This window comes from Podarcis cretensis (genome assembly GCF_951804945.1).
Source record: "Podarcis cretensis genome assembly, chromosome: 13".
NCBI classification, from domain to species: domain Eukaryota; kingdom Metazoa; phylum Chordata; class Lepidosauria; order Squamata; family Lacertidae; genus Podarcis; species Podarcis cretensis.
This window is the reverse complement of record NC_137182.1, coordinates 44,135,506-44,152,164: the sequence shown is the minus strand read 5'-3', so window position 1 is coordinate 44,152,164 and position 16,659 is coordinate 44,135,506. Positions and strand designations below refer to the sequence as shown.

The window sequence follows — 16,659 nt, the reverse complement described above, 5'->3', positions numbered from 1 at the left end:
TTTTTTAATTTTTCTTCCTTATTAGCTGTTCTCTATTGTTCAGTTCAGGCCTCATAACAATTATGTAACATTTGGGGGAAAAGATGCAACCCAGCAACCCACCACCGGAGGCTAAGATGGAGAAGGTCTCCACAGCTACCATGTATTTTCCTTTGGTGCTCAGGTAGGAGGGAATAAAGGACAGCCAAACACTGCAGAAAACCAACATGCTGAAAGTGATAAACTTGGCTTCATTGAAACTGTCTGGCAACCTCCTGGCGAGGAAAGCCACAGCAAAACTTACAATTGCCAGGCAGCTCATGTAGATGAGGACACAGTAAAACATGGTCACAGACCCTTCATTACATTTCTGTTCTTATCCTGAAGCAAAGTTCTTAACCTGAAGCACTATTTCTGGGTTAGCGGTGTGTGTAACCTGAAGCATATGTAACCTGAGGTACCACTGAAAGGCAATGATCACAAAGAGGCAGGATCATGCATACAGTAGATTATCTATTTTGAAACGTAAACTCAGCTATCCTTACAACACCTTTCAATTATTACTGCTGAGTCTGGATCTATTTAATCTATTTATTTCTCTTACCATCCTGGTTTGCAATCTTCCCCTCTGGACATGGGATGCAATCGTAGCAGCAAGGGGGCTCTCCCTCCTTCACTTTCTTGCTGGATCCTGGAAGACATCTCTCAGTACAGACAGAAAGAGGCTGAGTCTATACCATAAATGAAAAAGCAGAAGGTAACTCTTTTTTAAACTTTAAGAAGATAACTCTTTTTTAAAGACTAATGTATCCATTCCTAATGCTCAGTCACTTGTTCTTTACATCTTTCCTCTCAGCTCTCTCTTTCACTCTCTCAATCTTCACCACTTCTCCTGCTTCCTCCTCTTCCACTTATGAACTTAGAAGACTAGCGGTCTCCTGCACCTGCTGCTGTCAGTTCCCATTTTCTTCCTCTGGTATTATTACACCTCCCTTTCCCAACCAGCTCATTCCTCCACCTTTTAGCAAGAAAAGTGAAATCTTGGGGCTTATCTATTAATGCATCCTCTTTAACTCAGTTTAAAATCAGTATTTTGTAAATGTAAAGATATCCTAATTCTTATGTTTATATTAATATAGATTTCTATTTTTACTTAAAATTCACATTGCAGTCTTCCAGAGGAAAGGAAAACCCATTAGTTACTCCAACTAACCACTTATGTGCACTGTCTGATGTAAGATTGCTTCAAGGTTAAACAGATCATCCATTTAATAGTTTCCTGGTCTTTCACCACGTACACCCTCTTGTGCAGGCAAAATAAATGCAGAGGCCCTGATTGGCTGGGAAAAAACTTTGCACTCCTGTCTCCAGGCCTTTTCATAGAAAAACTGGCATTTGACCTAGATCAAAGCACCCATATTCACATGAAGGCACTCTGTGTTCTGTTTTGTATCATCCTTAATAAAATATTTTCCTTTACTCCTGTAGTGGCTTCTAGCAGCAAGCTTTTGGCTCTTAATCTGGTACTTGGATGCATTCACCATGTTCTACATAGTAACTTGCAGTTTAAAAGACAGTGAGTAGACATGCAGGTGAATGATCATTGCTTATGCAAGATTGAATCTCTTTGAAATTATCTAACAATTTGGCCCTACCTCATTAAACCAACTGTGCCATGTTATGGCATCTTCATCAAGGATGAATGATTGGCCTGGAGGAGCCTGTGGATCTATCCTCCCAACTCTCACTCTGTGCAAACTTTGGTTGGAGAATATAATGCAATTGACAATATCCAAGCTAGATGCTGCCTCTCCATTCTGGTTGATGAAGACCACATCTCCTGCAGTATTGTTAAATGAGATACTTCTCAGAAAGTGATGGAGCTAGATTGAATACAGAAGAGGCAATTGTTTGGAAAAGGCTGCAGTTCTAATACAAGACTGAGGTATCTTTATCCTGTGGGCAGGATCTAGAGCAAGAGGTGGGTGGTGATACAGTCAACTGTGAGTAGAGTCAGGTCCAAGGATGGAGAGACCATCAATTTTCTCTCTTCCACATCCCTCTCTCTCCCTCTCCCATTATTTACAACCTTTCTTTATCTCCCCTGCCCCACACCACTTTCCCTCTGTCCCTCTTCATCTCAGGAGACACAACAGTGGTGTGTGACCACCTGATCTGAGGGAGGATTTGGTGTATATGGGATAGAGAGAATGCTGAGCATCTCTCTCGGCCATGACTACTGCTTGTTATCTGTGAATATAGTGGCATCTCAGTGACCTCCCAACTTCTGTCATACAAAACCTTTTTTTCTCTGAGAGCAATGAGCAACATTGGGAAACCCATACTTTATCAGAGAATAACAGGTCTCTTCCAGATGAGGATGTTCAGCCTATTACCTGCCAAAACTGTAGATTCTGATTCTTCCCTCTCCCTCTGTACGCCATTCCTCTGTGCCTGAGTCTGGATGCGAACATGGCATGTAAAGCATGGGCCATGGCGTAGACAGCACTGTGGATGCTATAACTGTGGCCTGTCATGCTCATTTCAAAAAATGATCCAGGAAGGCTCTCCAGCTTCTCTTCTCCGGTGCAAATATTCCCCTCCACCTTGTCTGCAGTCATATCTGGGAATACACATTCAAAGGCCTGTTGCCAGAAGTCCCTGATAAAACCATCCCCATCTGTGCTGGAAGGGTTTCTGTGCAGAACATACTGATTAAATTCTGGTGGGTTTCTAAAGTGAATTTCAAAGGCTATATAACCATTGAATACTCTTGAATCCCAGTTCCTTTGAAAGACAAATGAAGCAAACTCAATCTGGGCAGTTGTTATCCATACTTTACTTTTTATATTGTTTATCATGTCATCATGTTCTGATAGGTATGGAAGCCATCTAAAAGTTGCCATGGAATAAGATTCTCCATTTGCCACCATAACATTAGCTTTGCTGCTAAGAATTTTATGGTTTATAATTGCCCCCTGTTGTAGCATGCCATTAATTTCAGAAATAAAACTAAAATCAGGGATTCTTTCTAGGAATGCAAAGCAGACACCACTCTTGGTAAACATTGGGGAAATGGTTTGCACAAATCTTTCTCCGTTTTCATTGTCCATTGCAATGACTCCAATCCACGTCCACCTGAAATGCAGAAGCAAAGAGAGAATTCCCTCATACTGAAGGGCTTCTGAGGCTGCCATCTGGTAGAAGGGAAGCCCTGGGCTTTTATCATTCATCACTGGAGCAGATCCATAAATGAGCTAAAAAGTAAATGGAGGAAGAGAAGAGACAAAGTAGATTCCTTTCACATTATTCATATACATTATGTGGTGAACCCTGTTAGTCAAATATGCCCTTTGCCAACTTTTCACGGATTGTGTGCCTCTCTCTCAATTATACAAAAGACACACATGCAGATGGGCTGAAACCTGGGATCATCTCCCTTTTCTCATTTTTAAACCTTTCACTTGATGACCTTTCACAGGGGACTGTGTCTGTTTTAGTTTTAAAAAACCAAACATTTTTTGAGTCATTGCAAAATTTGGCAAGGTCTTGTATAATGGATAAAACTGAATGGGGGAACATACCATGCCCCAAGCAGGAGATTACCTAGACATTATCTGGCTTTGTCAAAACTGCAAGTTGGACCAGATTCATATTTCTTCTATGGAGCTTCTTTCTTCTTCATGGTGCACATGCCCCATCACACAGCAAAACTGTGCTGATTCTTCTCAGACTTTATTTTTTCTTTTAATTTTTTATTAAGAGTTTTGTTAATACAGTAAAGAAAAGACAGAATAAACAGATAATAGACAGAAAAAAGAACAAACATAAAATTTAACATCTTGTAATACCCATCTTTTCTTCATCTTTTAGACTTCCTCACATCTCCCACTCTTGCGTTCCAAATTATAAAACTTTAACAAGCAACTTATCACCTTGTTTCAATTCTTATTATGCACATTTCCAATGTTTTGTCCCTAACTTTGAATACTTTTATCTAGGTCTTACATACCTACCTTTAACACAATGTTTATTCAAAATTTGTTTTTCTCATATAATTCACTCATTCTCATAATCTTATCTACTAACTTTATGGGCCCTGTTATTTTCAAATCTCTCATCCTTCTTAGCACTCATATAGTTTACAGCGTTTTTGTAGATAGTCCTTGAATTTCTTCCAGTCCTCTTCCACGGCTTCCTCTCCCAGGTCTCGGATTCTGCCGGTCATTTCTGCAAGCTCCATGTAGTCCATCAGTTGCATCTGCCATTCTTCCAGCGTGGGCAAATCTTGAGTTTTCCAACTTTATTTATGAACATTTATTTCACTTGCAGAACTGGATTTTATCTTCAATTTCCCATAACTTCTTTGTGTTTGGTGCAATAAAGAAGAATAATTATGGTACTGGAACCTACCTGTCAGTTGTTTTAGCTATAAGCAATTTCCCCCCTCTTCCCCAGCAGCGGTGTTTTAGATGGGTGTGTAAGACGGGGAGGGGGGGGATGTGACCTTTTTTCTGGTATTGTACATTTCCCCTTATTGATGTTTGTTTGTTTATATTATAATTATGTACCACCTTTATTTTCCAAAGATCTCAAGGTGGTGTACATGGTTGTCCTTCCAATTTCATCTTCGCCCGGAACTGATTCCGAGGAACCTGCCTCTTCCTCTATGCAAGCTAATAAAGATATTGTACATAGGTGTCCTACCTGTGGAATCTTAAAGATATCCAACACAGTGGCCACATAAAAGGAGATTTCAGAATCCAGTCCCCCAATGACCCCAGTCAGATTATTTTCAACATCACATATATAGTTAGGGACACATTTCTTCACCATGGATAAAAGCAGCAGTGTGGCAAGATATGTGCTCCTTGCACTGATATAGCTGCCATATAAGTGAAAGCCCAAGGTGATATTGGGTAAGATGTGAGGGTCTTCGTTGATCTCCTTGACTGCAAATGCCAAGGCCACAATGTGCTGGTAAATCTTAGGCACCACCCTAGAATGAGAGTTGCAAACTGTATCAGCAGGAACTTCAGCAGATCTATCATTTTACATAACAGCACAGCAATTAATTATATTGTGTTCATTCGGATTAACTCACAGTCCATTCTACTATTCAACAGCTCTTATCAATGAAAAATTCTTCCTGATGTTTAGTTGAAATCTCCTCTCTTGTAACTTGAAGAAGCTAATTTGAGTCCTAACCTCCGGAGCAAGAGAAAACAAGTGTGTTCCTGGTGACAGCCCTTGAGATATTTGAAAATGTCTATTATTCCTCCCTCATTCTTATCATAGCTAAACATACCAAACTCCCTTATCTGTTCCTCATAAGACTTGACTTGGTTTCCAGACCATCTTTGTTGCCCTCCACTGCACATGTTCCAGTTTGCCAATATCCTTCTTAAATTGTGGTGATCAGAACTGGACACAGTACTCCAGGTGACCAAGGCAGAACAGAGTGTACTATTACTTACTTTAATCAGGACACTATACTTTTGTTGATGCAGATCCATTGAGTTTTTTGTCATGTACTACTGGCAAGCCAAGTGTTCATCATCTTAGATTTGTGCATTTGTCCCTATTGAAATTCATGTTGTTACTTTTGTACCAATCTTTTAAGGTTAATAGTATCTAGAGTAGGGGTTGCTAATGTGGGGCCCATGGGACGACTTCCCTTACATGTCTGAGGTTTTTTTCTGACACTTACAAAGTCTCTGGTCTCTCCCTGCAGTGACTTCTTTTTCATGAGTGGGTTAAAGCCTCAGCGCCTAGGACTTGCCGATTGAAAGGTCGGCGGTTCGAATCCCTGTGGCGGGGTGCGCTCCCGCTGCTTGGTCCCAGCGCCTGCCAACCTAGCAGTTCGAAAGCACCTCCGGGTGCAAGTAGATAAATAGGGACCGCTTACCAGCGGGAAGGTAAACAGCGTTTCTGTGTGCAGCTCTGGCTCGCCAGATGCAGCTTTGTCACGCTGGCCACGTGACCCGGAAGTGTCTCCGGACAGCGCTGGCCCCTGGCCTCTTAAGTGAGATGGGCGCACAACCCCAGAGTCTGTCAAGACTGGCCCGTACGGGCAGGGGTACCTTTACCTTTACCTTATGTCCCACTGATTTGCAAAGTTGTTATTCTTAGGTAAATGGGTAGAGGTTTGCAGCCTTAGTCATTACTCTCAGGCTGTGACTCTAGGTTTGATCGTTTCTCTGCTGTAATGGAAGAGTGGCTTAGTTCTTACACAAGCTCTTCAGGCAGTGCTGGTGGGGGTTCCTCAGTGAATGTGGCTGGAGAGGAGATGAAGCCACCATGGGAAACAATGCCACCAATGATGAAATCTCCTGGCTGATGATACGTGTGAAGTGGATTGTGTGGACCTTGGAGCATGCATTTTGCTATGTGAGCCTCACATACATGATAAAAAATCAGTTCCAGCAGCAAGAACACTAAAACCACCATCCTTAATACAAAACCAACTGTTTGTTCTACACAGAACCCATGATTTCTCTAGCAATATTATAATTAACTTCTCCAGGATAAAATTGTATCATTTGAATGGTAGTAACGTTTCCTGAGAGGATGCAATCTGAGAGTATGTAAGATCAGACTTGTGGATCCCACACCCTATTTAAATCATTCTGGTTAATTTTGGTATCTTTTATGTTACTTTTGCAAGCGGCCACTGAAAGTCCACAGGGTTTTTTGAGAAGCAGCAGATTTAATTATAGCCCTGTTAATAACCAAGCAGGAGTGTAGTTGTTCATCCAGTGCTTGTGAACCCCTGTGGAATTGCAGAAGAAAATGTGTTTGTGACACATTCAGAACTGTTGTGTTTAATTCCCTTTCAGCAGATAATAAGGGACCAGTGGTGTATTGGTGAATTTTGAAGTTTGAAGTTCAGAATAGAAGACCTTGTAAAAAATGGAGACTTCAAAATGTAGTACGGTGTTTTCAGCATCTTGGAATTTGGTTGAGTGGACCTGGATCCATATCAACCATGTGGCATGAGTATAATGGCTGCTCACCACTTTCCCACGGGGTGACAGTTTCATAACCTCACTCTCAGCCTCCTTCCCCGATGGCCTAGGCACACACATATGCTGGCCTTTGGAGAGGAATTATTCTTGGCTGTTGGATCTCAAAGGGGAGGGGTCTTTCCAACCCAAAAGGCACCATGAATGGGCCACTCACTGGTGCCTCCTGGAGTGCAATGCCTTGCTGGCTGTGGCTATTGGCTGCTGTCTTGTCTGGCCTGGCAGTGACGCTTAAAAGGGCAGTTGCAAGAGGCTCTTGCAGTATGGCTGGGTGAAGAGCGACACCCTCCCACCATCCTTTATTATTTCCACTCTCAATTTGGGTCAATTAATTATCATGCTTGTAAAATGTATTTTCCTTTTCAGGACATGATCTAACATAGGTTTTCTCCCTAAGCGTCATTCCATCTAACGACTTCATTTTTCTTCTTCATGGTTGATAAAGGTTGCCGTATTTGGATCTTGGAAGGAATTTGCTTGTAGACAAATTGTCTGGCCTGGAGTTTTAGACTCCCTAACAGCAAAACATCAAAACTTTGGGTGGTTAAACCATTGGGTAGAATCTCAGTCTTCAAGCACTGGGTGAAGTAGTGCATCACCCAGTACCAAACCAGCAATGTATTCTGGGTACCCCATTAGCTCTACCTGCACCCAAAATTGCCTTGAGTCCTGGCTGTTCACCCCAGGTTGAGGGTGGTGGAACTGTGCAAAGCCCTCATATTTGTGCCATTTTCTGCCCCCATTACCCAAATTACTTCACCAGCCACTGGTGCCTAAAGCTCTGTACAAACTGGGAACCAGAAACCTGAAAGATTGTCTAATGTTGTTTTAAACTGTATTTAATAGGGTGAAGGATGAATGAATAATACTTAAATATCCCTGCTGTAACCAACTGGCAATTGCAGGTTCAGGGAACCTGTGGCTCTTTAGACAGAACACTCTCCCTGAATATGGAGAGGCAATTGTTTTTGAATAAAGGGAGAATGATATTATAGCATAACACACACATATTCTAAAAATGAAATCTGTGCACAGCAATCAAAGTTTGATTTGTAATATTTTTTGTGTAATTTCATATATTAAAAAAGGAGATGATGTGTCCTCCGCCCCCAACTGAGAACAGGAATTGAATCCTGATGGGTGCTGCTTACATAGGAGCCACCTGGAACCAGCAGGATCAAACCCTGCCCTAACCAACTGCTGAGCAGAGGTTTCTGCAGGGAACATGGTGGTGAAATAGACCCTGACAGCCTTCCCATCCACCACTCAACCATTCAAAACTCTGGATCACTCCATGTGGCCCATATCAAAATGGGACAATCTGTGCTTGTCTTCACTTGACTTGGCCCAAGCTTTGCATAATCCAGTTTGGACTGGTCTTCATCCAAACCGCTGACAACCCCTTGTGACAGCAAAGTCTATTGTTCAAGAATGTGCAATATTTCAGCTCCATTGGATCAGCCTGGGTTATACAATCAGGAGACGGGGGAAATTTCTCCTTATTAACTTTTTCCACCACGTATAAATCTAAATTAAATAAGTGACCATTTGCTATTATTCTGTGACAGCCATAATCAGCTGCCTCATGCTGTCTAATGTTGGGGATGTCCCTGAGTGGAAACCTGCCCATAAAGCCTTGCTGAAAGGCTTCTAATGGCAGCCTTTATCTCCTTGTTCTTCAAAGCATAGATGGTTGGGTTTAGCAAGGGGGTGACACAGGTATAGAAGACAGAGAGCACTTTATCAATCATGAACCGAGCATACGGACGCAGGTAAATAAACAAACAGGGCCCAAAGTACATGGTGACCACAATGAGGTGAGAGGTGCATGTGGAGGCAGCCTTGGTGGTCCCTTCAGAGGGACCCCTGGAGTGGATTGTGTAGAGGATGAATCCATATGAGATGAGCAGACCAATAAAAGAAATTAGTGACAAAATTCCACTGTTGGTGACCATCATGACCTCCAAGGGATTTGTGTCAATGCAAGCCAACTTGATGACCAATGGGAGGTCACAGAAGAAACTGTCCACTTGATTGGGCCCACAGAAAGGCACATTAATAATGAAACCCAATTGCACAGTGCCATGGAGGAGCCCACCAGCCCATGAAGCAAGGAGAAGTGCCATGCAATGAGGCCGGCTCATAAGTGAGGCATAACGGAGGGGATGGGAAATGGCCACATACCGGTCAACTGCCATGGCTACCAGCAGGAGCATCTCACTTCCTACAAACACATGGAGAAAGAAGATTTGTGCCATGCAGCCATGGAAGGAGATGATCTGATGTTGGGCAATGAAATCCAAGAGATATCTTGGGGTGGCAAAGGAGGACAGGCAGAGGTCCAGGAAAGCCAAGTGACCCAGCAGAAAGAACATGGGTGAATCTGAGAGACGGTGATCCCAGAAAATGGCTGAGAAAATGAGAGTGTTGCTGAAGACAATGGCCATGTAGAGGAGGAGGAGGAAGACAAATAAGAAGAGTTGGATTGTCCAGGTTTCAGAAAGGCCAAGCAAGACAAACTCACTCACCATTGTCCGGTTTACACCCAGCATTCTTTTTTTGCATATCACTGTAAATATTGGAAAGGGAGAAAGGAGACAGTAATGAGATGCTTCCATCACAGTTTTTGGTGAAATCAGCAAAAAGTGCATCTTTGTGTTATCTGCCATTATTCTTTTTTATTATTCATTTTTATTTGATATTCTTTTGTTAGACAGTTACATATTCCAATCCATACTTTAACATATATTAAATATAAAATAAATCCAAACAATATCCACATTTCTTCACCCGTGACATCCCACCACCTCATTGCAGCTTCTTCTTGACTGGGTCCTGAGACTCCAATCCCAGTGGATCATACATTGTTCATAGGAACACCTGAAGGTGACTTATACGGAGCAAAGCCATTGCTCCGACTAGCTCACTAGTGTTTGCAGTGGAGATGGGAAATCTGAAGGTCTTGTTCCCTTTCCTACACACACACACACACACACACACACACACACACACACCCCTCTGCCTTTCATTGAGGGAGACCTCCAGTCTATTTTTCTCAGCACCATAGAAGCCCACTTTTGGGGGCTGTGGGGGCTTCAGCCCCCACAATAAAATATTTGAGGGGGCCATGCTCCCACAAAGTTGATGGAAATTGCCATTCAAATGTTTTGTGAGCACTTATGCAAGATGGGGCTTACCTGGGCATCCGCAATATTTTATTCAAGTTGGCAGTCCTGCTCAATATAGTCTACACTGACTGATAGCTGCTTTTCCGTGTTTTAGACACAATAAATTCACAAACTTAGCTGGAGATGCCAGGAATCGAACCACACCAACTGAATGTAAACAGATGCTCAACTAAGATATGCTGCCCTCCTACCCAAACTTTTGTACACCACCACTACCCCCACCAATTATCTAAATGATCAAAGATTCCCTATCCTTGATTTAGACACAGGGCTGTTGTTTTTTAGGATGATAGGAAGCTGCTTTATATTGAATCAGAGTTGGAGTGACAAGGAAATCAAATATGCCACAAAAAGGCCAAACAATCTGGGGTACAGTTTGCTTAAGTTCATCAGTCTATGTGTTGAAGAACCCACTAGTTTTAGGGACTGGGTAAGAAAGAAAGAGCTTCTAAATGGGGACCATATTGAGAGACTTGCAATCATACTCCCTCATGTTTTGAATAAAAGAAGGGAATTGAATTTTTAAGAACATCTCTACTCAAACAATAAGAGATTAAGTACAAATGGGGCATAGCTTTTAAGCTAATTGTATATTGGGATGGAGAATGGAACGCCATAAAATCTATTCAGAATGCTTATGGATTCAAAAAGGCTAGACATTAGTGTACGCAGGGGAAATATGAGAAGGCACTCTGTACCAGGTCTTGTAACTTTAATGGAGCAAAAAAAGGTGTATGTCAAATCAATATTTGAAGAATCTGGAAATAATGTAGCAGAAAGTAGATGAACAAAAGAAATAGATGCAGGTTCAAAAAGGAGTCGAATTGCAAAACTTAAACACAAAAACCTAAACTTAGATACAGCAATAACTAACTAACTAACTGAATGGAGTTTCAGGAGTGAAGTAAATTCTCAACAGATATTTTTGCCGCTCTTCCTTTTTTTCTTTAAAAAATATTTTCTTTTGAGTTATTTTCTTTATTTTGAGTTATCTAAGTTAATTGTGGAATTATTTTCTCTGAACACAAAACTGTGAAATTCTCCTGATAAAAGTTGCTGGTATGCATGTTCATTAGCAAATGAAAAAGCTGATTTTATTATTTCTTCCGAAAACTAGTACAATTCTTGTGTGTGTGTGTTTTAGCAAGATAGGAAGCTCCTTATACTGTGTCAGACCACTGATCCATTTAGCTCAGTCAGGGTTTCAGAGAGGAGAAAATCTGCAACCCTCGGTCCAGTATACCTGAAGGAGCGACACCACCCCCATTGTTCTGCCTGGACACTGAGGTCCAGTGCCAAGGACCTTCTGGCGGTTCCCTCGCTGCAAGAAGCCAAATTACAGGGAACCAGGCAGAGGGACTTCTCGGTAGTGGTGCCCGCCCTGTGGAATGCCCTCCCATCAGATGTCAAAGAGATAAACAGCTACCAGACTTTTAGAATACATCTGAAGGCAGCCCTGTTTAGGGAAGCTTTTAATGTTTAATACACTATTGTATTTTGATATTCTGTTGGAAGCCGACCAGAGTGGCCGGGGAAACCCAGCCAGATAGGCGGGGTATAAATAATAAATTATTATTATTATTATTATTATTATTATTATTATTATTATTATTATCATTAATGAAATGCGGGGGATTGAACCTGAGACTTGATGCACACAAAGCAGATGCCGTCCCCTTCCACATCTCATCAACTCCTCTAAAATATGCTATCCTTCTGCCTAAAGTTTTGTATGCTCACCAACTATTCCTCTTCCTAAGAATCAGTTCATATTCCAATACGCAATGTGAGGTGCTTGGAGCACAGCTGTTTGGAGTTCCTCAGAGTTACTGTAGAAGGAAATTAGGGGAGATTCTAAGAAGAACTTACCCTCCAGAGGACACTGTAGAAAAGAAAGCTGGAGGTACTCTGTGTCCTCTCACAGCAGGTTCCAGCAGCTGCTCCTTCCCTACCAGGGTGTGTGACAAAAAGTGGATCGTAGCACTGTGTTTGCAGAGAGTTCATCCAGACTTTCTTTTGTGCCACATTTCTAGTCACAGGTCCTGGTGTTAAATCTCTATGCTCGAGGCAGGGGGAAAAACACCAGTGGCAGAATGATTAACAGACCATATGCCACTATCACTATTTTGTGATTCCCTTCCAAGTAAGAATCTGGGTAGGCACTGTTAAGAGACTGAGTCCTCAGCTAGATGGTCAGAGTCTGATGTGGAATGGTAGACTGGATTTCTCAAGTTCTTAAGTTTTTCCTTAGCAAGGAACACAACTTCTCTAACCTCAGTATTCCAACAATGTGCTGGGAATGATCTATTCCAGATCAGGCTCTGGCCATGTGGTTGAGCCTTCTGACAGTGGTTAGACCAGATGCCTATGGTAAACCCATAAAAAGAACATGGGTGCAATAGCCCTTTCCTGCTGTCCCCCCAGCATTTAGAGCTACACCACCTCCAAAACTGAAGGTACTAAATATAGTCCCCAGGTTCTTGATGGACAATTGCATCCTTACAATGCTGACCAGTTCTGAGAATACACCCGTGTCCATCAGTATTCTAGTCACCAAAAGGCATTTGGAGCGCTGGAGTTAGAGAGGGGGAAAGGGAAGATTAGCAGATGGAAACTGCTGGACAGCTCCTTGGAGCAGTCTCCAAAATGTCACTTGCCCCAGAGTTTCGCACCTGCCTGTTGGAAAAATCTAATACACCCTCAACTATTTTTTTTTTCACCCACCTGCAAATCCCAGCAGATATTCCTTGAGGTTTTCTGCAGCAACTTATTCTGTAAAGCTCAGACTCAGTATGGATAACTTTGTTCTCATTCCATCTGCTGCCTATGAGTGGTGACAGGATGAGATACCTGTGTGGATGAGATCTCTGATTAAAAGGCAGGATGAAGAGCAAATCAAGAGTTAGTGAAGTGTGTGTGTGTATGTGTGTGTGTGTGTGTGTTTGAGAGAGAGAGAGAGAGAGAGAGAGAGAGTAATTAATTGCTCATTCTTTTTGAAATGCATTAGCTGGTGCTTTTTCTGCTTCAAGGGAGCTAGCAAAAGAAGCAATACTTTGTCACTAAGGTACACAGCTGTCCTCAGGGGTGTATTGCATGTTGATTTGACTTCTGGTTTGGTTTCCTGGTTAGAAGGCAAGGGAGAACAAAAGATGGGGATAAAGAGGATTTGATTTTCTACCCCTTTCTTGAATGTGTGATTCCACCACCTCCAGCAACTGAATAATGTCCAGCTATACCAATCAAGAGGAAAGGAAGGGCAAGATAGGAGTATAGCATCTAGATCAAGGGAAGTTATAGTGCCACTGTATTCTGCTCTGGTCCGACCTCACCTGGAGTACTGTGTCCAGTTCTGGGCACCACAGTTCAAGAAGGACACTGACAAACTGGAACGTGTCCAGAAGAGGGCAACCAAAATGGTCAAAGGCCTGGAAACGATGCCTTATGAGGAACGGCTAAGGGAGCTGGGCATGTTTAGCCTGGAGAGGAGGAGGTTAAGGGGTGATATGATAGCCATGTTCAAATATATAAAAGGATGTCACATAGAGGAGGGAGGAAGGTTGTTTTCTGCTGCTCCAGAGAAGCGGATACGGAGCAATGGTTCCAAACTACAAGAAAGAAGATTCCACCTAAACATTAGGAAGAACTTCCTGATAGTAAGAGCTGTTTGACAGTGGAATTTGCTGCCAAGGAGTGTGGTGGAGTCTCCGTCTTTGGAGGTCTTTAAGCAGAGGCTTGACAACCATATGTCAGGAGTGCTCTGATGGTGTTTCCTGCTTGGCAGGGGGTTGGACTCGATGGCCCTTGTGGTCACTTCCAACTCTATGATTCTATGATTCTATAATTCTATGAAGATATTAAGTAGGTTAACAAGATTAGCAAGATGATTTGTGGCTAAACTATTTCCCAGCTGCCACCATTATTACATGTGCCTCTATGAACATGCATCCATGAACCTCAAAACAGGCATGTGTGAGAGGTGGAACTTTTGTGTGAGTCAAATACAAATGCCAGAAATTCACAACACAATTTAAAAATTGAACTTTTTAAAGTGTCATTTTGGAAAATTGAGATTTAAGTTACTACAATGCAATCAATGTGATGCAAGACAATAATGGGTTCATTTTAATAATAATACATTCACAATGCTTAATCTAAAGAAAAAGAAAAAGAGTTGTTTTAAAGTAGAAAACAAAATGATGGAGCATAACCCTAAGCTACTGAAACCCCAAGAAAATAGGAAAGAATACAATGACCTAACTTGGGCGTTGCAACTATCTTGCTGTTATGTGTATGTGAGTTGTCTCTGGGCTAAGCACTGGTCCTAGTGGTTTTCTGTTTGCCCCACAGCTTTCTCCAAGAAAGTCCACTGTTTACCACTTAGGACTTATCCACCCCTCTGTTTGCCCAAGTAATTAAGTAACTAGTGATTTGAGACTCCATAGTGACAGCCTAAATCCAGTGCTAGAGGAGGCCATATCAAGCTGCTTAATGGTGGGGATGGCTCTGAGTGGAAACCTGTCCGGAAAGCCTAGACAACAGACTTCCAAGGGCAGCCTTCATCTCTTTGTTCTTCAAAGCATAGATAGTTGGGTTCAGCAAAGGGGTGACAAAAAGGGAAACAATGTCGAGCACTTTATCAATCATGAGCATGGTGGATGGACAGAGGTAAATAAACATAATTGGCCCAAAGTACATGGTGACCACAATCAGGTGAGAGGTACATGTGGAAGCAGCCTTGGTGCTCCTTTCAGAGGCACTCCTGGAGTGAATCGTGTAGAGAATGAAACCATATGAGAGAAGCAGGCCAATGAAACACACCAGTGACATAATGCCACTGTTGGTGACCATCATGACTTCCAAGGGGTAGGTGTCAGTGCAGGCCAATTTGATGACCAAGGGGAGGTCACAGAAGAAGCTGTCCACTTGATTGGGTCCACAAAAAGGTGCATTAATGATGAAACCCAGTTGCACAGTGGCATGGAGGAACCCACCGGCCCAGGAAGCAAGCCCAAGCCCCACACAATGGTGCCGGTTCATGAGTGAGGCATAACGGAGAGGATGGGCAATGGCCACATACCGGTCATAGGCCATGGCTATAAGCAGGAGCATCTCACTGCCTGCAAAGAGATGGAGAAAAAAGATTTGTGCCATGCAGCCATGGAAGGAAATGACATGGTGTTCGGAAAGGAAATCAAAGAAATTTGGAATGGCAAAAGAGGGCAAGCAGAGGTCCAGGAAAGCCAGTTGACCTAGCAGAAAAAACATAGGTGAATCTGAAAGGTGGTGATCGCTGAAAATTGCTGAGAGGATAAGAATGTTGGTGAAGACACTAGCCATGTAGAGGACGAGGAAGAAGAGAAATATGAAAAGTTGGACTTCCCAGGTTTCAGAGAGGCCCAGCAGGATAAATTCGGTCACCATTGTCTGGTTTGCCTCCATCATCCACTTCTTGCATATCACTGTGAAAATCGGGAAGTGAGAAAGAAGATGGTAATAAGATACTTCCATCAGAATCTTAAATCAGTGAAGAGGAGCATCCTTTTGTCAGTTTCCGCTATTCTTGACTGTGTCCTGAGACTACAGTCATAGCGGATCATATGTTATCATAGGAATATAGTGAGTCAGACTGTTGCTCCATCTTACTCAGCAACAACAGCCCAAGGGATAGGGAACCTGTAGCCCTTCAGACCACAATGGCTGAGACTGATGGGAACTGTAATCCAAAGGGCTGTAGGTTGCCTGTCTTTGTGAATTTACACCCCTACCTCCCACGCCCACCCCTTTCAGGAAGACAGAAAGGTGCCTTATATTAATCATTGGTCCATTTAGCTCAGTTATAGTCTGCAGTAACTGGCAGTGTTTCTTCAGGGTTTTAGACACAATAAAATTCACATGTTGGGCACTGGATCTGTGACGTTCTGAATACAAAGCAGATGCTCTGCCTCTGTGCTATGATCCTGCCCCATCTTATCAGCTCCTCTAAAATATACTGCCCATTTCCCCACATTTTATATAGACACATGCACCTGAAATCACCAACTATCAGTCTTCCTAAGAAGTAGACCACTTTGCAAAATGCAATGTAATAAGCGTCTTCAGAGCTGCTACAAAAGGAGATTGCAGGAGATTATAAGGAGAAGTTATCATCCATTGATTAGTATGAAGAAAGCACAATCAGCTTTGTGTCCTCTCACACCTCTTTTATTTAGCAGCAGCTCCACCACCGGAGACTGCATCTCCGGACTCCTTTTATAGACACAAGGAGTGCTCTGAATGTATCCCTTTGTCTATCTGGTACTTAATTGTATCTATGGATGCTGTGTTGTTTAAAGGCTTATCTTAAAGGGGAACGCCTCTCCTCTTTTTATGTCTGTCTAAAATCCATCCTAGTCCTTGGTTTCACCCCACCCACCATTTGAATAAGTTTTCCACCCCTACCTCTTTTTCAGGAAATGTGGGCTGGTAGA

The 16,659-nt window shown here is 42.4% G+C and overlaps 2 protein-coding genes across 2 annotated transcripts in view; both read right to left on the bottom strand.

Moving 5' to 3' along the window:
* LOC307201976 (vomeronasal type-2 receptor 26-like) overlaps positions 1-16,659 on the bottom strand; it is a 237,745-nt gene that overhangs the window by 14,124 nt on the left and 206,962 nt on the right. The window lies entirely within an intron of this gene.
* On the bottom strand, positions 8,597-9,535 carry LOC307200468 (olfactory receptor 4K14-like; the record flags this gene model as incomplete). Its single annotated transcript, XM_079949008.1, has 1 exon — positions 8,597-9,535. The coding sequence occupies one exon, from the start codon at positions 9,533-9,535 to the stop codon at positions 8,597-8,599; it is 939 nt and encodes a 312-aa protein (XP_079805134.1).